Source organism: Symphalangus syndactylus, chromosome 13 (assembly GCF_028878055.3).
Source record: "Symphalangus syndactylus isolate Jambi chromosome 13, NHGRI_mSymSyn1-v2.1_pri, whole genome shotgun sequence".
NCBI lineage: Eukaryota > Metazoa > Chordata > Mammalia > Primates > Hylobatidae > Symphalangus > Symphalangus syndactylus.
The window spans coordinates 124,341,487-124,369,024 of NC_072435.2; the positions used below are offsets into that span (position 1 = coordinate 124,341,487).

Here is a 27,538-nt window from a genome sequence, read left to right on the forward strand (position 1 = left end):
GAGGCCTTGAGACAGTGTTGCTAAGCAGTCTCTAATACCTACCGGGGTCGGCAGGAATTGTACACCTGTGCGCTTTCAGGAAGCAGGCTGCCTTCTGTGATGCTAAACTTATCAGAGCTGGATGGGGCCAGAGGAAAGGCAGCTGCCAGTGTAGGCCTTCTTCGAGCAGTGCTAAGCAGCAGCATAACGGGAAGTGGCATCCACCCCCAGCCTGCCACGCACATGATGTGTTCTTCTTGGTCCAGTGGGGGTTTAGGTGGGTTTCAGAAGACAGAACAATTGTATACACGTAAATAGTGTGCTAGGTATATTGCTGTGAATTGGCCTCAACTAAAAAGGTATTTGAGAGGTGCAACCAGATGCAAAGAACTCTGTAGGCCTACCACATCAATATCATTCACACACAGGCACTCGCAATAAACACAGGCACTCACACATACACACAGGCACATGCACCCATATGCACACAGGCACTCACACACACAGGAACACACACACATAAGCACTCGCACATACACAAACACAGGCACTCACACATACACAGGCACACACAGGCACACACACAAGCATAGGCACACACATACACACATGGGCACATGTACCCATATGCACACACTCACACATACACAAACAGGCACACACACAGGCACTCACACATACAAAAATACAGGCACACACACACAAATACAGGCACACACACACAGGCACATGCACCCATATGTAAGCAGACACTCATACATATACACACAGGCACGCACACACATAGGCACTCGCACATACACAAACACAGGCACAGGCACACACAGGCACTCACACATACACAGAGGCACACACACAAATAGGCACATGTACCCACGTGCACACAGACACATACACAAACACAGGTGCGCACACACACACAAACATAGGCACTCACACATACATAAATACAGGCACTCACACACAGGCACATGTATCCATACACACAGGCACTCACACACACACATAGGCACACACACACACACAGAGGCACAGGTACCCATATGCACACAGGCACTCACACATACACAAATACAGGCTCACAAATACAGGCACACACACACACAGGCATGTGCACCCCTATGCACACAGGCACTCACACATACCCAAACACAGGCATGCACACACACACACACACACCCCCAGGCACATGTACCCATAAACACCAGGCACTCACACATACACATACAGGCACACACACATTCACAGGCACTCATACATGAACACAGGCACACATACATACACACAGGCACATGTACCCATAAACACACAGGCACTCACACAGGCACACACACATTCACAGGCACTCATACACAAACACAGGCACACACACATACCCACAGGCACATGTACCCATAAACACACAGACACACACACAGGCACGCACACATTCACAGGCACACATTTATAGGCACTCATACACAAACACAGGCACACACACACAGGCACACGTACCCATAAACACACAGGCACTCACACACACAGGCACGCACACAGGCACACACACATTCACAGGCACTCACACAGGCACACACACATTCACAGGCACTCATACACAGGCACACACACACAGGCACATGTACCCATAAACACACAGGCACTCACACACACAGGCACACACACATTCACAGGCACTCACACAGGCACTCACACACACAGGCACACACACATTCACAGGCACACACACATTCACAGGCACACACACAGGCACACACACATTCACAGGCACACACACATTCACAGGCACTCATACACAGGCACACACACACAGGCACATGTACCCATAAACACACAGGCAGTCACACACACAGACACGCACACATTCACAGGCACACGTACCCATAAACACACAGGCACTCACACACACAGGCACTCACACACACAGGCACACACACAGGCACACATTCACAGGCACTCATACACAGGCACACACACATTCACAGGCACTCACACACACAGGCACACACACATTCACAGGCACACACAGGCACACACACACACAGGCACACACACAGGCACACACACATTCACAGGCACTCACACACAGGCACTCATACACAGGCACACACACAGGCACACACACAGGCACTCACACACAGGCACTCACACAGGCACACACACATTCACAGGCACTCACACACACAGGCACACACACAGGCACACACACATTCACAGGCACTCACACACAGGCACACACACACAGGCACACACACAGGCACACACACATTCACAGGCACTCACACACAGGCACTCATACACAGGCACACACACAGGCACACACACAGGCACTCACACACAGGCACTCACACAGGCACACACACATTCACAGGCACTCATACACAGGCACACACACATTCACAGGCACACACACAGGCACACACACATTCACAGGCACTCACACACACAGGCACACACATTCACAGGCACTCACACACAGGCACACACACACACAGGCACACACACAGGCACACACATTCACAGGCACTCACACACAGGCACTCATACACAGGCACACACACAGGCACACACGCAGGCACTCACACACAGGCACTCACACAGGCACACACACATTCACAGGCACTCACACACACAGGCACACACACAGGCACACACACATTCACAGGCACTCACACACAGGCACACACACATTCACAGGCACACACACAGGCACACACATTCACAGGCACTCACACACACAGGCACACACACATTCACAGGCACTCACACACAGGCACACACACACACAGGCACACACACAGGCACACACACATTCACAGGCACTCACACACAGGCACTCATACACAGGCACACACACAGGCACACACACAGGCACTCACACACAGGCACTCACACAGGCACACACACATTCACAGGCACTCACACACACAGGCACACACGCAGGCACACACACATTCACAGGCACAGGCACACACACACACAGGCACACACACATTCACAGGCACACACACAGGCACACACACATTCACAGGCACTCACACACAGGCACTCACACAGGCACACACACATTCACAGGCACTCACACAGGCACTCACACATTCACAGGCACACACACATTCACAGGCACTCACACAGGCACTCACACACAGGCACACACATTCACAGGCACACACACAGGCACACTCATACACAGGCACACACACAGGCACACACACATTCACAGGCACTCATACACAGGCACTCACACATTCACAGGCACTCATACACAGGCACGCACACTCACACACAGGCACACACACATTTTTTTCTCTCTGCCTTCACAAGGCACTGAATCTTGCACTTCGACTTCCCAGCCTCCAGAACTGTGAGAAACAAATTTCTGCTGTTTAGAAGATACCCAGTCTATGGTATTTTCTTATAGCAGCCTGAATGGACTAAGACAGTCCAGGATTCAACAGTCGAAAAGATAGATGACATAGCCCAACCCCTGCTAATTTGTAAAATGAGGAAACAAAGATTCCAAGAGATATGATATGTGATCAGGATTGCACAGGAAGTTAATGGGAAAGCAAGGAGCGGAATCCAGGAGTCCAGACTCCAGGGCCCACCACATCATAGACACCAAACTACCAGTCAGAAGAGTGATCTTAAATACAGGGAACTTCCTCCGTGTCACAGCCAGTTTATTCTGGAGGCCAAAGTTTCCTTTTATCATTTCTTATTTCTATGACTATTAATTCTCTGCTCCTGAAATTGATGTTGGTCAGTGGAAAATATATATGTCTGAGGTGGGCAGATGACGAGGTCAGGAGATCGAGACCATCCTGGCTAACACGGTGAAACCCTGTCTCTACTAAAAATACAAAAAATTAGCTGGGCATGGTGGCGGGTGCCTGTGGTCCCAGCTACTCTGGAGGCTGAGGCAGGAGAATGGCGTGAACCCGGGAGGCAGAGCTTGCAGTAAGCCGAGATTGCACCACTGCACTCCAGCCTGGGGGACAGAGCGAGACTCCATCTCAAAAAAAAAAAATACATATATATAGATATAGATATATACATACACATATACATATATGTCCAACCCATCTTAATTTTGGTGAAGTGCAATTTAAGGATAGGGAGTGTTAGGTAGAGTGTGTGAACGTGTGTGTGTGTGTGTGCATGTGTGTGTGTGATTGCAACAACCGTTAGAAAACTAATCACAATCCATGAGGGAATGTACTGGTTTAATGAAGCCATTAGCCAAAGACCATTCTGTGAGAGAAAATGTAAAGACTGAACTCTGAGCACATTACCTGTAATGAACCTGAAAATAGACCTGGGGAATTTCTAAAGTATTCTTAGCCTCCATAATAGACATTGTGCAAGCTGCCCGGATTGCAGCCCAGCCCCAGGAATCCCATGGACCCAGGAGAAGACACGGCCGAGGGTGATGTAACTGCTGGCTGATGCAAAAGCATCAGAGAGAGGCCGAGGCTCTACTTAAAACTCGTAACTCTTTCAGCCGCGCTCTTGTTTAATGCAAGAGGTCATTTCTGTGTCAATTGCTTCCCTGGAGAAAGAACGGAGAAAATCTTTTTCCATCTCCTGCTTCACATCAGAGCAGTGTTTCTGGAGAGGGACTTTGCGAGAGACTGGCATCATTAGATGTCCCAAAGCCAAAGGCACTTTTTCATTTTCATCTGTCTATAAAGAAAAGAATTATAAAAAGGCAATCAGGTAGTATCCTACAAAATCAAATAGAAGGTATTTTCTTCATCACCTGGCAAATCACAACATACATGAAAGGTGTGACACTAATAGTTTTGCATGAAGTCATCTGAGCAGGATAAATCAAAGTCCCCATTGGCTGTGATGAAATGGGCTTCCATGGAGCAACAGAGGAAGGCACTCTGCGTTGCTTTAGGCTTCCTTTTTTAAAAAATGAAGGTGCCAAGCATGGCGGCCCATGCCTGTAATCCCAGCACTTCGGGAGACTGAGGCAGGAAGATCACTTGAAGCTAGGAGTTCAAGGCCAGCCTGGACAACATAGCAAGATCCTGTCTCTACAAGAAAAGGAAAAAATTAAAATTATCTGGGCATGGTGACACTTGCCTATTTTCCCAGCACTTTGGTAGGCCAAGGTGGGAGGATTGCTTGAGGCCAGGAGTTCAAGACCAGCCTGGGCAACATAGTGAGACCCCATCTCAAAAAAAAAAAAGAATAGAAATGGTTGAAGATGGGGGAAGGGGAGATGAAGGGGTAAAAAAGATGTCAAGAAAACTGACAGCATATAAGACATTGTTTGGCCCTCTGGACACAATCATATCCCATGCTATAGGCATTTCAGTTACATGAGCCAATAAATTTCCCTTATATATAAAGTAAAAAAAAAAAAAAAGAAAAAGAAAGTAATGGTTGAAGACATTCATTCCACCTTATTTGGGAGACACTGCCCATTATTTCCTGCTTTTAGTATCCTTGAAGGTGATCTGGACTTTGCAAAGCCTTCTTCAGCTCTTCCTTTGTTGCTGGGAGCAATCCAGGATCTAGCCCATAAGGATCTGTGTTAGTTTCCTGATGCTGCCATGACAAATTAACACAAACGTATTATCCTACAGTTCTGGAGGACAGAAGTCTGAAGTGAGTCTTAAGGGGCTAAAGTTAAGATGTTGGCAGGGCTGCACTCCTTCTGGAAGCTCTCAGAGAAAATCTGTTCCTTGCCTTCTCCAGCTTGCTTCTAGAGACTGTTCACATTTCTTGGCTCATGGCCATATCACCCTGACCTCTGCTTCTACTGCAACATCTCCTCCTCTTCCTCTGACCTTCATGGCTCCCTCTTATAGGGACTTTAGGATGACTGGATCCACCTAGATAATCCAGGATAATTCTTCCATCTTAAGATCCTAATTCAATCACAGTTGCAATGTCCCTTTTACCATGTAAGGTAATATAGTCACAGATCCCGGAGATTAAAGCATGGATATCTTTTGCAGGGGGTGAGAGTAAAGCATTATTCAACATACTGTGCTTGCTCAAGGTACCCAGGGTTAGTTTCTGTTGCTTACAACCAAACCTAACTGATGTATTTCTTCTACTTGGTCTCTGCAATAAAGAAAAAGAATAAATACTTTTTGATTGTTGTTGAAAACTAGGAATATGATCATAAATAAAAGTAAACTGTTGAACATTTTTGGTAAATTGTTCAAAGAATAGCCCTTTATTCCAAGTCCTGGTACAGTCTTTAAATGGTACAGTGTGTCTTGTACAAACAAGGACAGCCTGGTGTTTACCCTGGGAGGTTCCCCCTAGAATTGTCCAGTTCCCAACAGAATGGAATATCTCCCTTAACCCGGTGTGTTTGATTCTTTTTGGCAGGACACTGAAATTCTGAACACTGCCATACTCACAGGAAAGACAGTTGCCATGCCTATCAAGGTGGTGTCTGTGGAGGAGAACAGTGCCGTGATGGACATCTCAGAGTCGGTGGAGTGCAAGTCCACAGACGAGGACGTTATCAAAGTAAGTCATTCCACAGCCAGCTGGATGGAACTGGTGGGAACTTCACCTGGACATCCCATTTGCTAGGGACATTTAGACTGAAATACATGAGGTTCAACCATACAGAGACTTATGTGGAACACATTTCCAGCTGATCCACTCAACCTGTCCACTGCCATCTCTTTGTTTTCGCATCATGCCAACCTGGCTAGGGTTTTTGGTTCATTCCTGTCTTTCTTCCTTTATTTGACAATTAAAAATTGTGTGTGTGCATATACCTATATAATGCACAACATATTATTTTAAAATACATATACATTATGGAATGGCTAAATTGAGCTATTAGGCCAGTGCAAAAGTAATTATGGTTCTTGCCATTACTTTTAAATGGCGGAATCCACAATTACTTTTGTACCAACCTAATAATTAACATATGCCTAACTTCACATCTCACATACTTATCTTTTTTGTATGATGAGAACTTAATCTACTCTCTTAGCAATTTTCAAGAATATATTATTACACTTTAGGAGGCTGAGGTGGGCGGATCACCTGAGGTCAGGAGTTCTAGACCAGCCTGGCCAACATGGTGAAACCCCATCTCTACTAAAAAATACAAAAATTAGCTGGGCGTGGTTGTGTGTACCTGTAGTCCCAGCTACTTGGGAGGCTGAGGCAGGAGAATCACTTGAACCCAGGAGGCAGAGGTTGCAGTGAGCCAAGATCGTGCCACTGCACTCCAGCCTGGGTGGCAGAGCGAGACTCCATCTCGAAATATATATATATGTATAATTATTAGTAACTAAATTTAACATATTGTACCAAAAAATCTCTTGAACATATTCCTTCTCCTGTCTAACTGATATTTTGTATCTTTTGACCAATATCTGCACAACTGTCCCCTTACCCATCCCCTGGTAACTGCCATTCTCTCTCTGCTCCTATCAGTTCAACTTCACTAGATTCCACATGTATGTGAGATCATGCAGTGTTTGTCTTTCTGTGCCCTGCTTACTTCACTTAACATGATGTCCTGTAGGTTCGTCCATGCTCTAACAAGTAATAGGATTTCTTTATTTTTTTAAGGTTGAACAGTCTTCCGTTGTGTTTATATACCACATTCTCTTTACCCACTCATCCCTTGATAGACCATCAGTGGTGCTTTGGACTATGGGTCAAACCCTGAATGCCTACTGTAGCTAAGCAGGTGACTTCAATAAGTGAAGTGGTAAATTGGTTCTGCCTATTCTAGAAGGGCAGCCAAGATTCTGCTCTTTGTCTTTCCCAGCAAGGAAATTGCTATAACCAGTTGTGGTCATGAGATAGTGGGATTTCAGTATTTTACGTCTCCAAAAGGACGGAAAATCTACATTTCTGGTTAAAAACAACAACAACAACCTTGTTTTTCAAGGTTAGCAACAAATTCTAATTTTTTTAATGGGCAAAAAAATAAAAAACAAAATATATTTGCACTGTGGGTTGGCCGATGGGGTAACTGTTTAAAAGCACCCTTCTAGAGTAGGGGTTGCACACCGTGAGCCATGGGCCAAACCTAATCACTGCCTATTTTGTAAATAAAGTTTTACTGGGACACAGCCACTCAAATTCACTTCCATTTTGCCTGTAGCTGCTTTGGGGGCTACCACAGGAGAATTGAGTAATTGACAGAAACTATATGGCTTAGACAGTCTAAAATATCCAGCATTTTGCTCTTCCCAGAAACGGCTTGCCTAGAGTAATGTGTGCTATAGAGTCTTAAGTTTTGTGGAGGAAGAACTGCAGTTCCTGGTGTTTCCCATCATTAGTCATGATGCTAGACACAATGCTTGCTTAAAGGATAAGGCAATGTGAGGGCTTTACCAAGCCAGAAATAAAGCATTTAGTCTCTCTCTGTATTTTTCTGTAATCCCTGGAAACACATCCAGGAAAAAAACAAATATGAAAAAAAACATGCAGGTAGTGATTTTTGTTTCCCTCAAATAGAGTCTGACAGATAGCAACCAGCCTTCTCTCTGGTGTTGAAAACTCCATGTCTGAGTAGAAGAGAAGTTAACAAACTGTTGAGATGGAGAAATGACATGGAAAAATACTTCTCTGCAAACCCCACCCTCAGAACAAGCAACAGTCCACCATTCTAGACAGTCCACTCCAATAGGTGGCAGTAAACATTCCAGCAACATCTGTATACTGTGACGATCCTTCTGACTGTTGGAGATAGTATCTCAAGGAAGGGCTTTTTTCCCTAATTTACCCAAAAGTGATATATGGGTTGGTGGTGGCCTTGAATCCAGACTGCTTTAACAGAAAGACAACAAGGCCCATGGGAGGAAGAGGAAAAGGGGGATGAAGTTCTAAACCACGCTGTCCAATGAAAACACAATGTGAACCACATACGAATTTTTTTTTTTTTTTTTTTGAGACAGAGTCTCTTTCTGTCGCCCAGGCTGGAGGGAAGTGGCGCGATCTGGGCTCACTGCAAGCTCCGCCTCCCAGGTTCACACCATTCTCCTGCCTCAGCCTCCCAAGTAGCTGAGACTACAGGTGCCCACCACCGTGCCCGGCTAATTTTTTATATTATTAGTAGAGATTGGGTTTTACTGTAGTCTCGATCTCCTGACCTAGTGATCCACCCACCTTGGCCTCCCAAAGTACTGGGATTACAGGCATGAGCCACCGCGCCCGGCCTGAGCCACATATGAAATTTTAAATTTTCTAATAGCCACATTCAAAAAAAGTTTTAAGAAAAGTTGAATTTAGTTGTAGTGATGCATCGTGTCTAACCCATTATATTACAACACTACCATTTCTACATGTAATCAATATAAACATTAATAATGAAATACTTTACTTTTTTTTACACTAAGTCTTTGAAATCCAGTGTGTGTGTGTTATACTAACAGCACACTGAAATCGAAACCAGCCCCATTTCCAGTGCTTCATAGCTGTGTGTGGCTTGTGGCTCCCACAGTGGACAGCACAGGTCCTTGTTGGTCATTGTCACTGATTTGCAAGCCCCCTAAAAGCCAGAACCCTTGATGAATGTAACGTGTTGATAGGACACCTCCAGTACTGATAACTTTTCAAGAGGTAAAGAACCTATCTTTCAGCCTACAAAAACCAAGAGGGAAAACAACCCAAAATTTATCCCAGCTGTATACATAGCAATCCTTAGCTACTCTTAAGACAATTTCGACATGGAGTCCATTACTAATATCTCCAGGAATTATAATCAGTATCTTTAGGGAAATCAATGTATTCAAACAGAAAATTGCCTCCTGAAATGAATCCAGAGTTGATACCCCTGGCTGTTGACAAAGCAATGTGAAATCTTGAGTCAGCAGAAGCTGGGTGAGGACATCAGAGCAGGCAGGCTCAGCGTACTTGAGCACAGTCCGTAGGACCCAGGCTTGGCTGTGGCCTTGGGTCTGATGAGATCAATGATACTCGCAGTGCTAATTGGGTATAGCTCAGAATGCGATGGAGAGAAGAGGGGGAGGGAATTGACATTTAATCCGTGCCTAGTCTGCAGCAGGCCCATGATGTTTTGGATTTAGGCAGTTCAGAGTTCTGTCAAGAATTCTGAAGGCTCTGAGATTGCACCCTAGTGTAAACTGGCAAATCAAACTGTCACAGTTTTGTGGATGCTGGCAGAAAACACAAGACCCCGAGGTCAGAGACAAAGGACAGTCACTGTGTCAGCATCTTTCTGCACCAGTTGCCTGGGCTTCAGTTCCCACCGGGTTATGCAGAAGAGGCCAGTGACACTTGCACATGTAGTGGATTGGGTTTCAGGAGAGGAATCCTGGCCTTAGAGAACGTGCATCTTTTATCATGGGCTATATGTTTGTGTCCCACTCTGAATTCATATGTGGAAGCCCTTAACACCCAAAGCAATGGTATTAGAGATAGGGCCTTTAGGAGGTAATTAGGCTTCGATGAGGGTGGAGCCCCATGATGGCAGTAGCGCTCGTATAAGAAGAGGAAAAGAGACCAGAGCTTGCTGTCTCTCTACTATGTGAGGATACAGCAAGAAGGCAGCAGTCTGCAAGCCAGGAGGGCTCTCAGCAGAACCCAACCATCCTGGCATCCTGATCACAGACTTCCCAGTCTTTGGAACTGTGAGAAACAAATTGTGTGTTGTTTAGGCCACCCGACTTACGGTATTCTGTTAAAGCAGGTCAACCTGACTTAAGACAAGCAGGAAGCCTGCCTGACCTCCCCAAAGAGACAATGCCTTTATCATACTGGACCTTAAGCGTGTCTGCCCTTTGCTCCAGAAGAAGGCACTGTCTGTCTTCCAAGAGACTGCTCACTATATAAAACACCTTTGAAAAGACCTTTCAGAACAAAAATAGCCTGTTTGTACAATGTGCTGAAATGGAAGCATATCATGGAGAATGTCTCCCAAAGAATTCCTCATGGCTTTGCCACATTCAAGCTATGCAGCCTTGGGTGAATCATATAGCGTTCCATCCAGTACTCAGTCTCCTTCTTAGTAAAATGAGGATAAGCATAGTTCCTAATTCAAAAGATCAGCATGAGGATTAATCAGGTTTATAAATGCAGCAGAGAACATGACCTAGTAGCCAGCATATAGTAAGGGCTTAATAACTCAGAGTCAACTCTGGTCATCTCATGTAATCCTCTGATTAGGCAGATCAGGGATTAAGACTGGAGGCTTACAAGTATATTTTGTGTGATATGCACAGTGTTGCTTAAAAATATAAGAATTGGATGCAACTCATTTCAAATGTACAATTCAGTGATTTTTAGTAAATTATGCTAAGTTTGGCAACCATCACCACGATCCGATTTTAGAACATTTTTGTCACAGTTAATCCCCATTCCCATCCCCGGCCCCTGGCAGTCACTAAGCTGGTTTCTGTCTCTATAGATTTGCCTGCTGTGCACATTTCCCGTGAATGGCATCACACAATACATGGTCTTTTGTGTCGACGTTTTCCACTTAGCATTATGTTTTTGAAGCTCATGTACATGGTAGTATGGGGCAGTAGTTTGTTTCTTTTATTGCGGAATAATACTGCACTGTATGGATATACCATATTGTGTTCATCCATTCACCCGGTTGGCTTGTTTCCACTTTTTAAATGTTTCATCCATTTATGAATCCTGCTGCAGTGCATATCCACATTCATGCCTTTGTGTGGACACACATTTTCAATCCTCTTGAGTAGATACAGAGGAGTAGAGTGGCTTGGTCATATGGTAACCTGACATTTAATGTTTGAGAAACTGCCAAATTTTTTCCAAAGTTGCTATACCATTTTGCATTCTCACGAGTCATATCTGCGGGTTTCCCCTCTGGCTTATTGGGAAAATCCAGCAGATCTGGTAGAGCTACAGTGTGCTCTCCTGGCGACACTGTGGGGTGCCCTTTATTTATTTTTTCATTTTTCCATAAGCGATTGGGGTACAGGTGGTATTTGGCTACATGATTAAGTTCTTTAATGGTGATTTGTGAGATTTTTGGTGCACTCATCACCCAAGCAGTATACACTGTACCATATTTGTAGTCTTTTATCCCTCACCTCCTGCCCTCCGCCTCCAAAATTCCCCCCAAGCCCCCAAAGTCCATTGTATCATTCTAATGCATTTGCATCCTCATAGCTTAGCTCCCAACGGCACCTTCTGATTTGTCACCGTTGCCTTATATTTGGTCCACTTCCGTTATCTGCTTGGCCCATGTAAGCACTTGAATGTGTTAGATGGGACAGTACCCATTGTGTAAATGTCGAGGCTGAGGTTCAGCAGGAGGACTTGGGTTTTATGATTTTGCTTTCTAGCTTTCCCTTTTTCTTTCCTTCATTCTTTCCTTCTTCCTTTTCTTTCTTCCTCTTTTCCTCAATTTCATTCAGCCAACATTTATTAACCAACTACCACATTTAAGGTTCTGTGATTTTGGTAAGGAAAAAACAGATGAAGAAAGTGAACCTCTCAGGACCCACAGCCAAACAGAAGAGGTAAAATGCCACACTTTATTTTGCATACCAACTCATTTACTACTCATAACATCTGCATTATCAGTATTATTAATTCTGTCTTATAGTAGAAAAAACTGTGGCTCAGCAAATGGAGGCCACCTGCCTGAGGTCACGCAACTTGCACATGGCAGAGAAGGGATTCTACGTAGAGGGCCAAAAGCTCTCGGCCATTAGGCTATATAGTCTCTGTACGTTCAAATTTTGCTTAACATTTTACTTTTTATTTGGAATTTCATACTTATCTCAAAGGTTGCAATGACTGGACAAAGTATACTATATACCCTTTACTGAGGTTCTACTGTTGTCAATATTTACCCATTTGCTTTTTCACAGCTTCAGTCTCTCTCTCTCTCTCTTCCCATCCTCTAGATAGACAGATAGACAGGCAGGCAGGTAGATGGATAGATGGATGGATGGGTGGATAGGTGAATAGATGGATGGGTGGACAGATGGAAGAAGGGAGATAGGATAGGTGATTAATAGCTGACTGATAGGTAATAGGTTAGATAGATAAGTGACAGATTAGATAGATGGTAGATTTAGATAGATAGATGATAGATAGGTAGATAGATAGATAGATGATAGATAGATAGATAGATAGATAGATAGATAGATAGATAGATTGATTTGTTGCTGAACCACTTCAGAGTAAGTTACATATATCAAGGCCTTTTAACTCTAACTACTTCAGTGTATATTTCCTAAGAATAAGAATATTCTTTTACATACCCACAGTCATCAACTTCAGTTAATTTAATGTTGATACAACACATTATCTAATCCATATTCTGTTTTGCAATTCTGTCAGTTGGCCAACTGTGTCTTGTGGAAGAGCGTATTTTTCTGCAGTACAAGATGCAGTCTAGGCTCACATGCACATTTAATTGTCACGTACTCTAGTCTCCTTTAAGCTGAAGCAGGTCCTGAGCGTTGCCCTGTCTTTTAACACACAGAATACTCTTGAGAATACAGTCCTTTTTTTTTTAACTTTTTAAATAAAATATTCCTCATTTAAGATTTCCTGATATTTCTTCATTTAGATTCAAATTTGCGTTCCCAGCAAGGATAACTATACAAGTGACGATATACATATATATATTGTTTCATTTATTTTTGTATGCTTTTTAATCACCCTGAAATACTTCAGTGGGTATTTTTTCTGATTATATAAGTAATGTATAAAATTTGTCTACAATAATAATTGCTCCAGAAAACTCTAAGAAAGAAAGAACTACCTTTACTCCCATCACCCTTAGAGAATCATTGTAAACATTTTGGTAATCATTTCTTACACACATATATCCACATATACAGATAATTTTTTAATAATAAGATATCATACATACTGTTCTTGTTAACCACAAACTGTCTTATTGGCAGATCTATACACATACATACACATGCTCATGCACGTGTCTACACAATTCAACACACATGTATAAGGGCTTTGCAGTCCTGGTATGTCTTACAGAAATAGAGCCGTATCCTTATGCATTTCTGCCGATTCCTTCTCTCACCTTGCAATGCGTCATGAACATCCCTGCCTTGCAGCACTTGGAACTTGAAGCCAGGCCAGTGTGCGGTGTAAAAGAACAATAAGGGCCGAGGAGTCTGGTCTGCGACGTGCAGGTTAATAGGAGTCATAACATTTGAATGGGAGAGAACCCTGGATGTCGGCCTCTTTGTTGATTCACATTCAAGAGGTGAAGGAGCAGCACCTAGAGAAGGGCCAAGGGCCATGACTTGCCCAACAATAACCCCAAGAACAATAATAGGAAGAAAAACATGCAATATGGACAAGCACTTGCAATGCCCAAGTGTCCATCATAGAGGATCTCATCTATGGGGTCCAAGCTTTAAAACATCTTTGACATAAAGTTGTGTCTTGCTTGCAGTTGATGACATGGTACAGATTACCTGGCAGTGGTTTTCTTAGAGTGGTGTCATAGATTTAGCAATATCCAGTCCGTGTTTTTCACAGGTCACATGACAATCTATTAAACACAGATGTGCCGGCCATTTTCTAGGTACCATTCTGGTATTGGGGACACAGCAATAAGTAGAACAAAAGCGGTCCCTGCCCTCAAGGAAGCAGCATGCTAGCGATGGAGAGAAGCAGATAATAAGAAAATGCATGAGACTCTTACGGAGATGTTGGGCGCCGTGAATAGGACACTGTGCTGGAGAAGGGCTTGGGTAGGAGTTACTGGGGATGGAGTGGTCCTCAAGGAGGGGACACTGGAGTCAGTTAGCAAGGAAAATAATGATTATTAATGCCTGCACCTGGCTGTACCTCCTATTTGGACAGCTCCCTATGTACATCCCCTCACCCTAATGACACTGACACACGATATCCCACCCTGTGCCCCCTGGGTGCCCCCACCCTGGTCCTCAGCCCTGCATGTGCCTTCCGCAGGACTCCTGCAGCCATGGGTTGCTAGGCACTGCCCAGGACAGGGTGGGGATGCTGAGATTTAAAGCATCGTTAGAGAAAGTTCATCTATTGAATTTCCAGTGCAGCCTGTTTGACCTCCAGGGCACAATTCCAGCTAACGGATCCCAGTGCAGAGCTAAAAATAATGCATTTGGGCAACGAGCAGGCCTGGCTTTTCCCCAGTGACCAAAGGTGCCTGCATTAGCTCCGGCACATGGAGAGCAAACTTGCTTAGCCAATAGTCTGATAGTTGCCCTGAGCTCGGGCTCCCGTCAGCGCTGAACTTTCTCTGTGCTGAACCTACTATTGATTTTGCAGGCTCCGAGTCCTTGAGAGTGTGAAGTTCTTTGGCAACAGCCCTAAGTTTTTAGGGTATCTACAGGATGCATTACTGCTTTCAGGTGGCATCCCTCCCTAAGCAGCAGGACAGGCAGAAGAGAGTTTTCTATCTGTACTTGTCATGACTGAGGGGCTTTGGAAGAAACCCTGGAAGGTCTCTTATCCTCAAGAGCCATTTGGTTCTTAGATGAAAGAAAATTAAAAAGAACAAAGAAATTCCTGGAATCTAGAAGTCCCGGGCTCCAAGCCAAGCTGGGCGACATTGCCCTTCCTTGGCCTCTTAGCGGACTTGGGGTCCCTGCTGTAAAGGGACCCTTCCTTGAGGGGCTCCTCTAGCCCCTGCATGCCTCCATCTGGGATTCAAAGTGCAGTTTAAAAGGCATGTTTAAGAGCTTGAAGTCTGCCACTGACAAATTCTTCTTTAAGCCTCAGTTCTTTCATCTGCAAAATGGGGGAAGACCTAGGACTACCCCAGAAGGCTGTTGTGAGTTTGAATGCAGTCATCCATCTCAAGCATGCAGGACGATGCCTTTGTGTCAGCTCTTCCTCCTACCCAGGCAGCCCTAGACCAGTGGTGCTCTGTGAGGTGATTGAACCCCCTGAGAACATCTAGCAATGTCTGGAGACATTTTTGGTTGTCACACCTGGAGCAGAGGCTACTGGCATCTAGTGGTTAGAAGTTATGGACAGTGTTATACATCCTGCGATTCCAGGACAGCCCTCACAACAAAGAATTATCTGACCCCAAAGGTCAATCATGCTGAGGTTGAGAAGTCCTGCCATAGGCCGAGCAGACACCACAGGGTCTCCAGTCTCCTGTGGGAGGACGCTCATTGCCATGAAAGTGCCTGGTGTGGTGACTTAGTCTGGAAGAAAGGGCCACTGCCTTTGGCCTCAGACAGACTCCTGTTATGTCTTTCTGTCACTTACCTTCTGAGTGATCTTGGGGAAGTCAACCTCTCTGAGCCTCAGTGTCCTTATCTCACATATGGAGATCCTAACAGTCATATTGCATACATGCTACTCAAAGATTGAAAAAGAAAAGGCATGTGACATGCCTGGCACATAGTAAGTGCTCAATAATTATCACGTAGCACTGGTAACGGGGGTCATGGCAGCTGCAATATTCACTAAGCTCTGCTGAGAGCTGAGAGCTGTTCAAAGCAGAAAGTTCTCCACACTGTATTGGCTAGTGGGCTTGGGTCTTTATTTAATCACTGGAAGGCTAGACTTGCATTAGGCAGCTATTGCTGTGATAATGCTACATAACAAAACGACCTGACCTCTCAGTAACTTACAACAGCAAGCACTGGTTTCTCCCTCGGGGCCCCTGGGTTAAGTAGAGCAGCCCAGCCTCAGTGCGCCGGTTGTGTGGGCTGGGATCCAGGTTTGTTTGGGGTTTGGGTTGGCTCTGTGTGTCTCGCTTTGGTGGCAAAAGGCAGCAGCACCTTAAGAACATTCTTACGGTGGCTCCTAGGAGCACGAGTGGCCAGGCAAAGCCCTGCAAGCACATTTGGGGCCTTTGTGGACCTGATACCCACTAACGTACTGTTTTACAGCTGTAGTCTTGACAGTCATAATCCTTCCATCAAAGCTATGATTTCCTCATTCTCTTCACGGATATTTACTGAGCACGTACCATGCTCTGGGTGATACAGTCATGAACCAACTGCGCCAGAACCCCACTTTCACATATTTATCTGTAATAGCAGAGATAGAAAGTATATATGTAAACAAACATAAAAGCAAGTTCATTTCAAATATTGTAGATGCTATGGAGAAAACCAAGAGGGTAATGGGATGAGGAGAGAATTCACAGCGCTAGTTCATGGTCAGCCATCGTGGAAGCTTCTCTGGGGAGGTAGCATTTGAGCTGAGATCTAAATGCCAAGAGCTTGGAAAAGAGCTGTCGAAGCAGACAGAACAGCAAGTGCAAAGGCCCCGGGGTATGAACAGGCTTTGCATGTCCAAGGAACAAAAGAACAGCCAGGATGAAGGAGGATGAAGAGGAAGAAGAGGAAGAGAAAATATTAAGATAGATGAAATAGGCAGGGCCAGGCTGTCCAAGGCCTTGGAGTCTGTGTTCAGAATTTTGTTTTACTCTCAGAGCAATATGACACTGCAGGGCATTCTGGTTTGGCGTTTAAGTAGATCACTCTACAAAGTATGAGGCAGGTACGACTCTAAGTCCTATTTTACAAATGAGGAAATTCAGGCCCAGAGAAGCTGAGTGACTGGCCCAAAGCCGCACAGCTGATTAGTAGCAGAGCCAGGATTCAAACTCAAGTCTGCCTGATCACCAAGCCCATATGGCCTCAGATTCCCAGCAGGCTCAGGCAAGTGTGGGAATATGCTGTCATCATAGACTGATATTAAGATTTACCTATAGCTGTGCTGCCCAGTATGGCAGCTACCAACCCTGTGTGGCTATTTAAATTAGTTAGAATGGAATAAAATGAAAATGTCAGCTCCTCAGTCACTCTAGCCACATCTCAGGTGCTCATTAGTCATGTGTGGCTGGTGTCTACCACACTGGACAGCACACATATAGGACGTTTCCATCATCACAGAAAGTTCTATGGGAAGCACAGAATCAAAACCTTTGACTGGTAGGAGCTGTGCCACACATTCGTTCCTAGGAGAGGTTGATGGATCAACCTTTCTTGGCCTAGAACTGGCCAAAAAAGATCAGGTTGTTCCGACCCTCTGATTTAAGCTACAAATAATATCCTGTTCTAATAAAAGACTTTTACGGAACATGAGACCATTTATTGATGAGTCAGATTTTACTTAAGCCAAATAGGGCTCCATGTGGGTGTGCTTAAATGGAAAGGGAAGTTTTTAAGTCCCAGGGACCTTGCAGCTGGTCTCTGCATTGATGAAAAGTTTCTGGTCAGGTTCATGAAGCACGGGATACAGTCCAGATTGAGATCCGGATATCTGGTTTGCCTCGGGGAAGATGTAGCTCTGGAAATCAGTTCTTCTGTGCTTGTTTTTTCTCCTGCCAGATCCTATCATTTCTGTCCCACTTTGACCCCTCTGCTAAAATGAATTTGAGAACCAGGGTTTGGTCTCAACAGCATGTTACGCCAACCCATCGTATCTTTATCAAGGAGTGTACAGTAGTTGAACAGTTCAGACCCTCAAATTGGCTTAACAAGTAAAGGAAGAAACTGTCTTTTCAATAAAAGGTCTAGGGCAGTGTTGGCTTCAGGCACAGGTGGATTCACAAATCAATTTCTCTGTACCTCTCAGCTCTGCCTTCAACCGTGTAGATGCCTTCGCAGCCCCAGACGGAGTCCCCTGGAGGCTCCAGATCCACACCTCCCCAGGTTCAAGTCCAGCGGAAATGAGACACTGCCGTCACTCAATCAGAAACCCTGGGGCTTTCTGTCATTGAGCCAGGCTGAGCCATGTGACCATCCCTGGACCAATCCTGTCGCCACAGGAGTGTGATGGACACCACTTAACTGTGCGGCTGAGGCCAAGACCTCAACATATAGACTGGCCATGGGGATATGGGCAGGGTCCCCTGGAAATATTTTTTAAATGGTTGCAGAAAATAGGATAAGAGAAAAATATTAAATAGCAGCAAAAAGTATTAAATAGCAAATGTGTATGTATCTGAGTTGAAACTCAGCCAGGCTGCTTGCTCTCAGTGTACTTTGAATTGTCTTCTTACAATACTCAGCTTCCTCTTAGAGGATTAATCATGACCAGGCTTTGTGAGCCTAATGACAACGTTTTTATGTTTTTCTTTTTTTTTTTTTTTTTTTTTTTTGAGACAGAATCTTGCTCTGTCACCCAGACTGGAGTGCAGTGGCACAATCTTGGCTCACTGCAACATCCGCCTCCCGGGTTCAAGCAATTCTCCTGCCTCAGCCTCCTGAGTAGCTGGGATTACAGGCAAGAATCCCATGCCCAGCTAATTCTTTGCATTTTTAGTAGAGATGGGTTTCACCATGTTGACCAGGCTGGTCTCACACTCCCGACCTCAAGTGATCTGCCTGCCTTGGCCTCCCGAAGTGCTGGGATTACAGGTGTGAGCCACCACGCCCGTACTGTTTTTCATTTTTATACATTTTTTTCTGTTTCTCCTCTTGTCTTCCTTGCTGAGAGGCTGGTGGAAAGAGTGGCACCAATGGGTCTGGGCTGGAGAAGATATCCAACAAAATTGCCACTTATATCTGAGAGGATGATTTTGGTTAACAGACCCAAACTGAATTAAGGGGGAAAACATCTAGGGGTTCCTATATCTGAACAGTAAGAGATTTCCTGGCTTCCAGGATGGCTGGATCCAGGGGCTCAAATGAAGTAATCAGTACTTTTATGTTACTTCCGACTTTCCATCACCTGGCTCAGCATTCTCCATGCCGATCACAGTCTCTGACGAGTTGTCCTGTCCTACCATGGCTGCAGACAGCTACCAGACTGTATCTTTTTTTTTTTTTTTTTTTTTTTTGAGACAGAGTCTCACCCTATCTCCCAGGCTGGAGTGCAGTGGCATGATCTTGGCTCACTGCAACCTCCACCTCCCGGGTTCAAGTGATTCTCCTGCCTCAGCCTCCTGAGTAGCTGGGATTACAGGTGAGCGCTACCACGCCCAGCTTTTTTTTTTTTTTTTTTTTTTTTTTGTATTTTTAATAGAGACAGGGTTTCACCATGTTAGCCAGGCTGGTCTCGAACTCCTGACCTCAAGTGATCCACCCACCTTGGCCTCCCAAAGTGCTGGGATTACAGGTGTGAGCCACCGTGCCTGGCCCAGATGGTACCTTTACAGGTAGAAATCTAGCAGAAAAGAGCAGGTACCTTTTGCCTGGCCTGGCTTGAATCAAAATCCTGAGGTCTCCTCTGATTGCTCCCGCTTAGGTCCTGTGCTAACCCCTGAGCCAATCGCTGTGGCTAGGAATGAGAAGCTCTGATTGGCTTAGGCCATTGTCACATGATTTCACTCTTCTGGCTGGAGGCGGAGCTTCAGCCAAACCTCTGCACTGGAGTGGGGCAAGGGAAGATCCCCAAAGAAACTAGGGCTGTGGCCACAGGGAGCTCCATGGGATGACAGTGGGGGCTCCTCTCCTCCACCCCCTTATTCTTTGTCACCTGATTGTGCCCTGTCCCAGCACTTCCACTCCATTTCTAATGTGGCCTGGGTCAGGGAAATAGCCCATTTCAGCCCCACCCATGAATGGGTTTTCCTTGATGACATTCATCCAAGCAGTGGTTCCCAATCTAGCCAAGGGCGGAGAGGAATGGGAGAACCGGGTACTCTCTGCGCGTCTTCCAGCAAGGTCCTGCCCGTTGGTTCTCCTAGGAAGGCGTTGGTCCTGTATTGACTGTGAGAGGCCTCAGCACCGCTGGCGTGGCCGTTAACACTCTCTGTGTGTAGGAAGCTGCAGAAGAATGACTCCAAATCAGAAAACGGATGCAAGAAGAAAATATCAGACATGTAACGCTATTGAACCAGAGCATCGCCCGCGCCAGGTGGGAGTGGTGTGCGTACACTCTGTCACCATTCTCCAGAGCTGCCACAACACAGTGCCACAAACTGATGACTTAAACAACAGATATTGACGTTCTCACAGCTCTGGAGGCCAGAAGTCTGGAGTCAAGGTGTGGACAGGGCCACCCCTCCTCCGAGGCCTCCAGGGAACAATCCCAGGCAACGGCTGCTGGCGGACACCTTCTTCCAGCGTCTGGAACAGGGCACTCCTTCCTTGGTTTGTAGACGCATCACCGCATTCTCTGCCTGCATCTTCACATGGTCTCCTCCCTGTGCATCCGCCTCTGGGTTTTAGGGCTTTAGGATCTCGAGTGCCTTATTAAGGAGAAAGAAGACAGATGGTGCAGAGGGTGATCTGGGGCAGGAGCTGCGGGAGAGAAACTGCACGCGTGGTGCGGTCAGATCTGATTAAGGCTGTCATCCTGGAAGCCTCTCCCCACTCTCCTCTTGTGACTCCCTTGTAAACACCCTTCTGGGGCTAATATGTTCTGTCTGCCCGGCCCTCTACAGAGTCCCGTCTGCCAGGCCCGAGGTTTCTGCCTGGCCACAGGCTTTCACTGTGTCCCTATTTGCGGGCACTGGGCTAATTCCCCTACTTGTAGGCTTTCTTATTTAATTCTCCTGATAAACCTGTGACGCTGCTCTCTCTGGCATGACACGCTCCGCCTACTTCTCTGACCTTGTACTACCAACCTTCTTTCTCTTTCTAGAACAGGCCACAATTATTCCTACCTCCAGGCCCTCATGCAGTGTAAGTGAGAGAGGTTAAGTGAGGCTCTTCTGGACCTGGATGGTTGCTTTCAAATCCAGCTCCAACTCTTGTTCGCTGTGAGACCTTGGACCAGTTATTTGATCTCTCTGTCCTTTGATTTCCTCACCCGTAAAATGGTTTGTGTGAAGATGAAAGGAATCCACACATATAAACTCTTAGAACAGAAACTAGCATACAGCAGACACTTAATAAATGTTGGTCGCTGGGCACGGTGGCTCACGCCTGTAATCCCAGCACTTTCAGAGGCCAAGGTGGGTGGATCACTTGAGGTCAGGAGTTCAAGACCAGCCTGATCAACATGGTGAAACCCCGTCTCTACTAAATACAAAATACTAGCCAGGCATGGTGGTGGATGCCTGTCATCCCAGGTACTTGGGAGGCTGAGCCAGGAGAATCTCTTGAACCCGGGAGGCGGAGGTTGCAGTGAGCCAAGATTGTGCCATTGCACTCCAGCCTGGGCAACAAGAGCAAAACGCTGTCTCAAATTAAATACATACATACATACATACATGTTGGTGCCTCTTATTGAATATTTTCCTGGAACCCTCTTCCCCCATATCTGCGGCCTAAACGTCACCTCACGAGAGAGGTCTCTGCACCATTCTCAGTCATGTTTTCTTATTTTATTTTTATTGTAGCATTTACTGCTCACAATTATTTTCTTTTTACTTGTTATCATCTATTCTCACTCTGTAAATGAAATCCTGGTCTCTCCCACTCATTTCTGTATCTCCATGCCTAGAAACACCTAGCACATAGTAGGGGCACAGAAAGTATTGGTTGAAAGAAAGAATCCTGGTTTCATAGATGAGGAAAGTGAATCCTAAAGCAGTGCAAACTCTAGCACAACACAGATGCAAGCCTGTGTTCCTAACCACAACATTTGGATCCTACAAGGAAGCATGTCCTATTGTCAGAAAGTATGCCTCTCTCTGGTCCCTACTGTCCTGACCCGCAATCCTGCCTGTCTTCTCGGCCCAAGTGGGGCAGGCAACCAGCCATCTCCCCTTCCTCCTCCCCAAGCCAGGCCAGGCAGCCCATTAGCGCTGCCAACCCCCCGCATGGACAGCAGTCCCGAACCGAGAACGATGGGAGACGTGTCCAAGTCTTGGCAGCATTGTGCATCGTCAGCTGGATAAAGTGTGATTTATCACAGAACAAATTTCTGCCTGGCCATTTGAATTCTGCTTGGCCATCGTTTCACCGGGCAAGATGTAAAAGGGAGGGGAAGAGCATAGACATAGTCTCAGAAATATTGCTTAGCCCCGACTTTTCTCTGCCTTTTTCTTTTTCCTTCTCTTCCAGTGATGTCAAAGAAGTAGCTATAATGCACGTTAGTAATGAGAGAACTGCTTTAGTAATGAGAGAGACCTCCTTAAAATGTAAAACTTCAGCTCTGGCCACTGCAGGGGAAGAGCACATTGCACAGGAGATGCCAGATCAGCCAGAAGTTCCCTGGGGTGAGAACAGGTACAGGCAACGAGAGGAAAGGGATTCTAAACTGATGTCCCAAAGTCAGGTCCTGGTGAATGTCCTGAAATGGTGGCCCCTTCAGGACAAGAAGCTCTGACGAGTCTTCCCACATCCTGGGAAGCCTCCTAAATCCGGGATCAGGGCTCTTCCAATCCCTGCTTTCTTCTCAACTTTGCCAGTGTCCTCTGCCTAAAAAGGAGAGAAAATAGAATAAGATAAAAAGGTGAATGGGAGGTAAGGAAGAGAGGGGAAGCCATGTAAAAGCCCGTTAGAGTTATAGTCAGGATCGGCCACATCCCATCTCTTAGCAGAATGAATCTGTCAGCAAGTCTTTGTAACAGACAACTCCAGCGTTTGGTTGTTCAAGACGATTGCAATGTATTCTTGCTTATGGGTTTGCAGGTAAGCGGGGCTCGGCCAGACAGCTCAGCCTAAGGCGTGAGCTCTGCTGGGTTTGGTCTCTCGCTGCCACTGGGCTGTGGTCGGCTTCTTGTTCCTGGTGTTCCATTCTGGGGCCCAGGCTGAGAGACTGTATTAACAGCTACATTGGAGGAAGTAGCTATTAATGCTATTAATGGTCAACTTCCAAAGACTAGCAGAAGTACACATTTCCTAAGTCCAAGCTTGGACTGGTCCAAGCATGGCTGTCACTTCTGTTCATATTTTCCTGGCCAAAGCCAAGTCCAACATCAATGGGGAGAGGAAGTAGACCCTGTCCATGTTGGAGAAGGCGGGCCTCCCTGAGTGCAGAGCCAGCTCAGTGTCATGGCTGAGAGCAGACCTCTAGGGTTGGCTGGCTGTGTTTAAGTCCTGACTGATGACTACCAGCTGTGTGAGCACGGGCAAGGTATATCACCTGTCCATGCCTTGGTTTTCTCATTTGCAATATGGATATGATAAATATAATAGTGCCTTCCTGTGTTTATGGTGTGGACTCAGAGAGATGATCCATGTGGGCCTCTTAGAATGGTGCCTGGATAACTGTGGCCAGTCAATGAATGTTTGCTGTTGTTATAAAGTAAGCAATCACTGATAAAAGTCCATCTCTTCCTGTGTGTGCATGCATGTGTGTGTGCATGTGTGTATGTGCATTCGCGTGTGTGTGCATGCATGTGTGTGTGCGTGCATGTGTATGTGCATGCGTGTGTGTGTGCATGCATGTGTGCATGTGTTTGCATGTGTGCATATGTGTGTGATAGGTGGGTAGTGTTACCCCTGAGTTTCCCCTGAGCATAGGGAGTGTTCAGTGACCCAGATACCTGAGCACCTTTCCCTGCCAAGGCCACACATGATGGTTACCTTGGCAACATTCTACCCCGTTGATGTTGAGACCAGCTCTGGCCATTTAATGCTCCATAGATTTGGGAGGCAAAGGAGGGAGAATTGCTTAAGCCCATTAGTTGGAAACCAACCTGGGAAACATGGCAAGACCCCATCTCTCTAAAAAATATATATTTTTTAATTAACTGGGCATGGTGGTGTGTGCCTGTAGTCCCAGCTACTTAGGAGGCTGAGAAAAGAGGATTGCTTGAGCCCAGGAGTTTGAAGTTGTAGTGAGCTATGACTGCACTAATGCACTCCAGCCTGGACAGCAGAGCAAGACCCTGTCTCTGTTGAAAAAGACAACACTGTCTAGGCCAAATGTGATGGGAGGCCACCAGTTTGCAAGCTCTGATTCATTCATTCATTCTTCAACACATACTTATTGGGCATCCGCTGTGTGTCGGGTGTTAGGCCCTAGGGATACAAGAGTAAACAAAACAGACAAAAATCTCTGCCATCCTAGAGTTTAGGTTCTCATGAGGGAGGATACATAATAACCAAAGCGAGCAGGTTAAATCTACAGTGCAGTGCATCAGATGGCAGTAAGCAATCTAGAGAGAGGAAGCAAGGAAGAGGGAAGGGAGGTTCGAGGGAGTTGCCATTTAAAATGGAAATGCCAGGCTGGACGTGGTAGCTCACGCCTGTAATCCCAGGATTTTAGGAGGCCAAGGTGGGTGGATTACTTGAGGCCAAGGGTTTGAGACCAGCCTGGCCAACACAGTGAAACCTCATCTTTACTAAAAAAAAAAAAAAAGCACAAAAATTAGACGGGCATGGTAGTGCATGCCTGTAGTCCCAGCTACCCAGAGGCTGAGGAAGGGGAACCGCTTAAACCCAAGAGGCAGAGGTTGCAGTGAGCCGAGATGGTGCCATTGCACTCCAGCCTGGGTGACAGAGCGAGACTCTGTCTCAAAAAAAAAAAAAGGAAATGTCAGAGAAAGAATCTTTGAGAAGTTGACATTTGAGCAAGGCAGGGATTCTCAGCCTCGGTGCTATTGACATCTGGGGTATCTGGGGTATCTGGGGTGGGTTAATTCTTTGTCGTGGGGGACTGGCCTAGGCACTGTAAGATGTTGAGCGCCATCCCTATCCTCCATCCCCATGATACTGGTTGCAAATCTATCCTCCCATTTATTACAACCAAGATGCCCAGAGATGCTCAAATGCCGCCTGGGGGACAAAATTGCCCAGGTTGAGATCCACCAGATTAAAGAGCTGAAGGACATGAAGAACAAATCAGGCAGACAAGTAGGGGAGGAGCCTTCAGGCAAAGAGAACAGCATGTGCAAAGGCCCTGTGGCAGGTGTGCACCGGCATGTTCAGGAAGCAGCAGGGAGGCCAGTGGCTGGGTCGAGTGAACAGTGTGAAACCCACGGAAGATGCACAGGGAAGAAAACCAGGCACATCGGAGAGGAACTTGTACATCATTTAAGGATTTTTTCCAGAGCTGAAAAGGAGATATTTTTTAAACATTTTCCAACAGTAGCCCTAGATTCAGAGGCAACTGTTGAGAAGAGGCCCCTGGGCTGCAAGGACTCTGTTTCCAAACAAGCTCACAGTCTGAGGTTCCAGGAAGACATGAGTTTGGAGGATGCAGACCAACCCACTGCCTACCTCTAAGCCCTGGCATGCTTTCCCCGCTCACACTGTTTTCCCTTAACCCTACCTGCCCCTTCGATCAGCAGTCCTCAGGTTCCAGGTTTGTGTGGACCATCTGTTCCCTGCCTAGATTTGGAAAGAGAGAGCCTTTCCGAGTGGCCCCCGGGGGTTGGGATGAGGAAATGTGGGCAGAGCCACTTGAGGAGAGGTTCCGGACTGCCACTGGCCCCTTGCCACGGGCATGCCACAGTTGCTGGACAGCGGCCTCTCTCAGCACCTGCCTTTCCCCTGCCCACCTGCCCATAGGAATGCAAATGACTCGGACAGCCACATGGCAGAAAGGACGACTTCAGCCAAGGCGATAATCCCAGTATCAACGTGGCTGAAACAGTCCAGTCAAATCTTGAACCAACGCTCGTTGACAGTTCTCACTCCACCTCTCCATCTTGGATGAGCTGCAACCATGGCGCTCCTCGGTTTTCTCATCTAAAAAATAGGATCATAACTGCTGTCCATAGCTCTAGAAAAACTGAGTATGAAAACAATAGGCAAAGAAGGAAAAAATGAGATTAAAAAAAGCAAAACAAAAAGAAAACAGGATGGACAAATAGATGACACAAATAATATGGTAGAAATAAATCCAAGTAAAACATCCATTGTGACTCACATGAATGTGCTGAAAGTTCCAGCAAAAGAACAATGAATTATAGAGAAAACATTCTAAAAGAAAAATCACTGTGTTTATTTTTACAAAGCATCTAGAACATCCAGGATACAGAAGGCTCCAGAAAGGCTGAAAGTAAAAGAGAGAAAAAGACAAATCAAGCAAATAATAACAAGAAGAAACCTGGTGGCCTAGGAAGACTAGGCAAAATTGATTTTATGGTAAAAATAAAGCCTTAAAAAATGTTTTAAAAAAATTGGGTTTCTTTTCTATTTTCATTTCTTTGCTGGAGTTCAGTGGTGCGATCTCAGCTCACTGTAACCTCTGCCTCCTAGGTTCAAGCGATTCTCCTGCCTCAGCCTCCTGAGTAGCTGGGATTACAGGCGTGCACCACCATGCCTGGCTAGTTGGGTTTTTTTGTTTTTTTGGTTTTTTGGGTTTTTTTTTGTATTTTTAGTAGAGACAGGGTTTCACCATGTTGGCCAGGCTGGTCTCAAACTCCTGATCTCAAGTGATCCGCCCACCTCAGCCTCCCAAAATGTTGGGATTACAGGCGTGAGCCACCGCGCCTGGCCTTCTTTTGTTTTCTTTTTTAATTTTTTATTTTATTGTAAATTGACAGATTATAGTGGTATGTATTTATGCAGTACTAAGTGATATGATGTATGAATACAATGTATTCTTTATACAGTGATTAAGTCAAGCTAAGCAGCATATTCATCAGCTCAAATACTTAACTTTTTGTGGTGAGAACATTCAAAATTTTCTCTCAGCAATTTTGAAATGTACAATATGCTATTATTAACTATATTTATCGTATCATTCAATAAAACACTTGAGCTCAAAGAAAAAGAAAGAAAATGACGTGAAAGCACCTTGCAGATGTGAAGCAGGATTGTCACCGTGTACGAGCATTCATATTAACGGAGCAGGTCCACAAACTTGGGTGTACAAGAAATGTACACTTGATTTTCCT

General features: G+C 45.6%; 1 protein-coding gene across 2 annotated transcripts in view; it reads left to right on the top strand.

The window, feature by feature from the left end:
- Positions 1-27,538, top strand: part of TMEM132C (transmembrane protein 132C) — a 452,086-nt gene that overhangs the window by 406,045 nt on the left and 18,503 nt on the right. For both annotated transcript variants that reach the window (XM_055237228.2, XM_055237229.2), the window contains exon 5: positions 6,334-6,477. In XM_055237228.2, the coding sequence (XP_055093203.1) occupies positions 6,334-6,477 (144 nt within the window). The remainder of the gene's footprint in view (positions 1-6,333; positions 6,478-27,538) is intronic.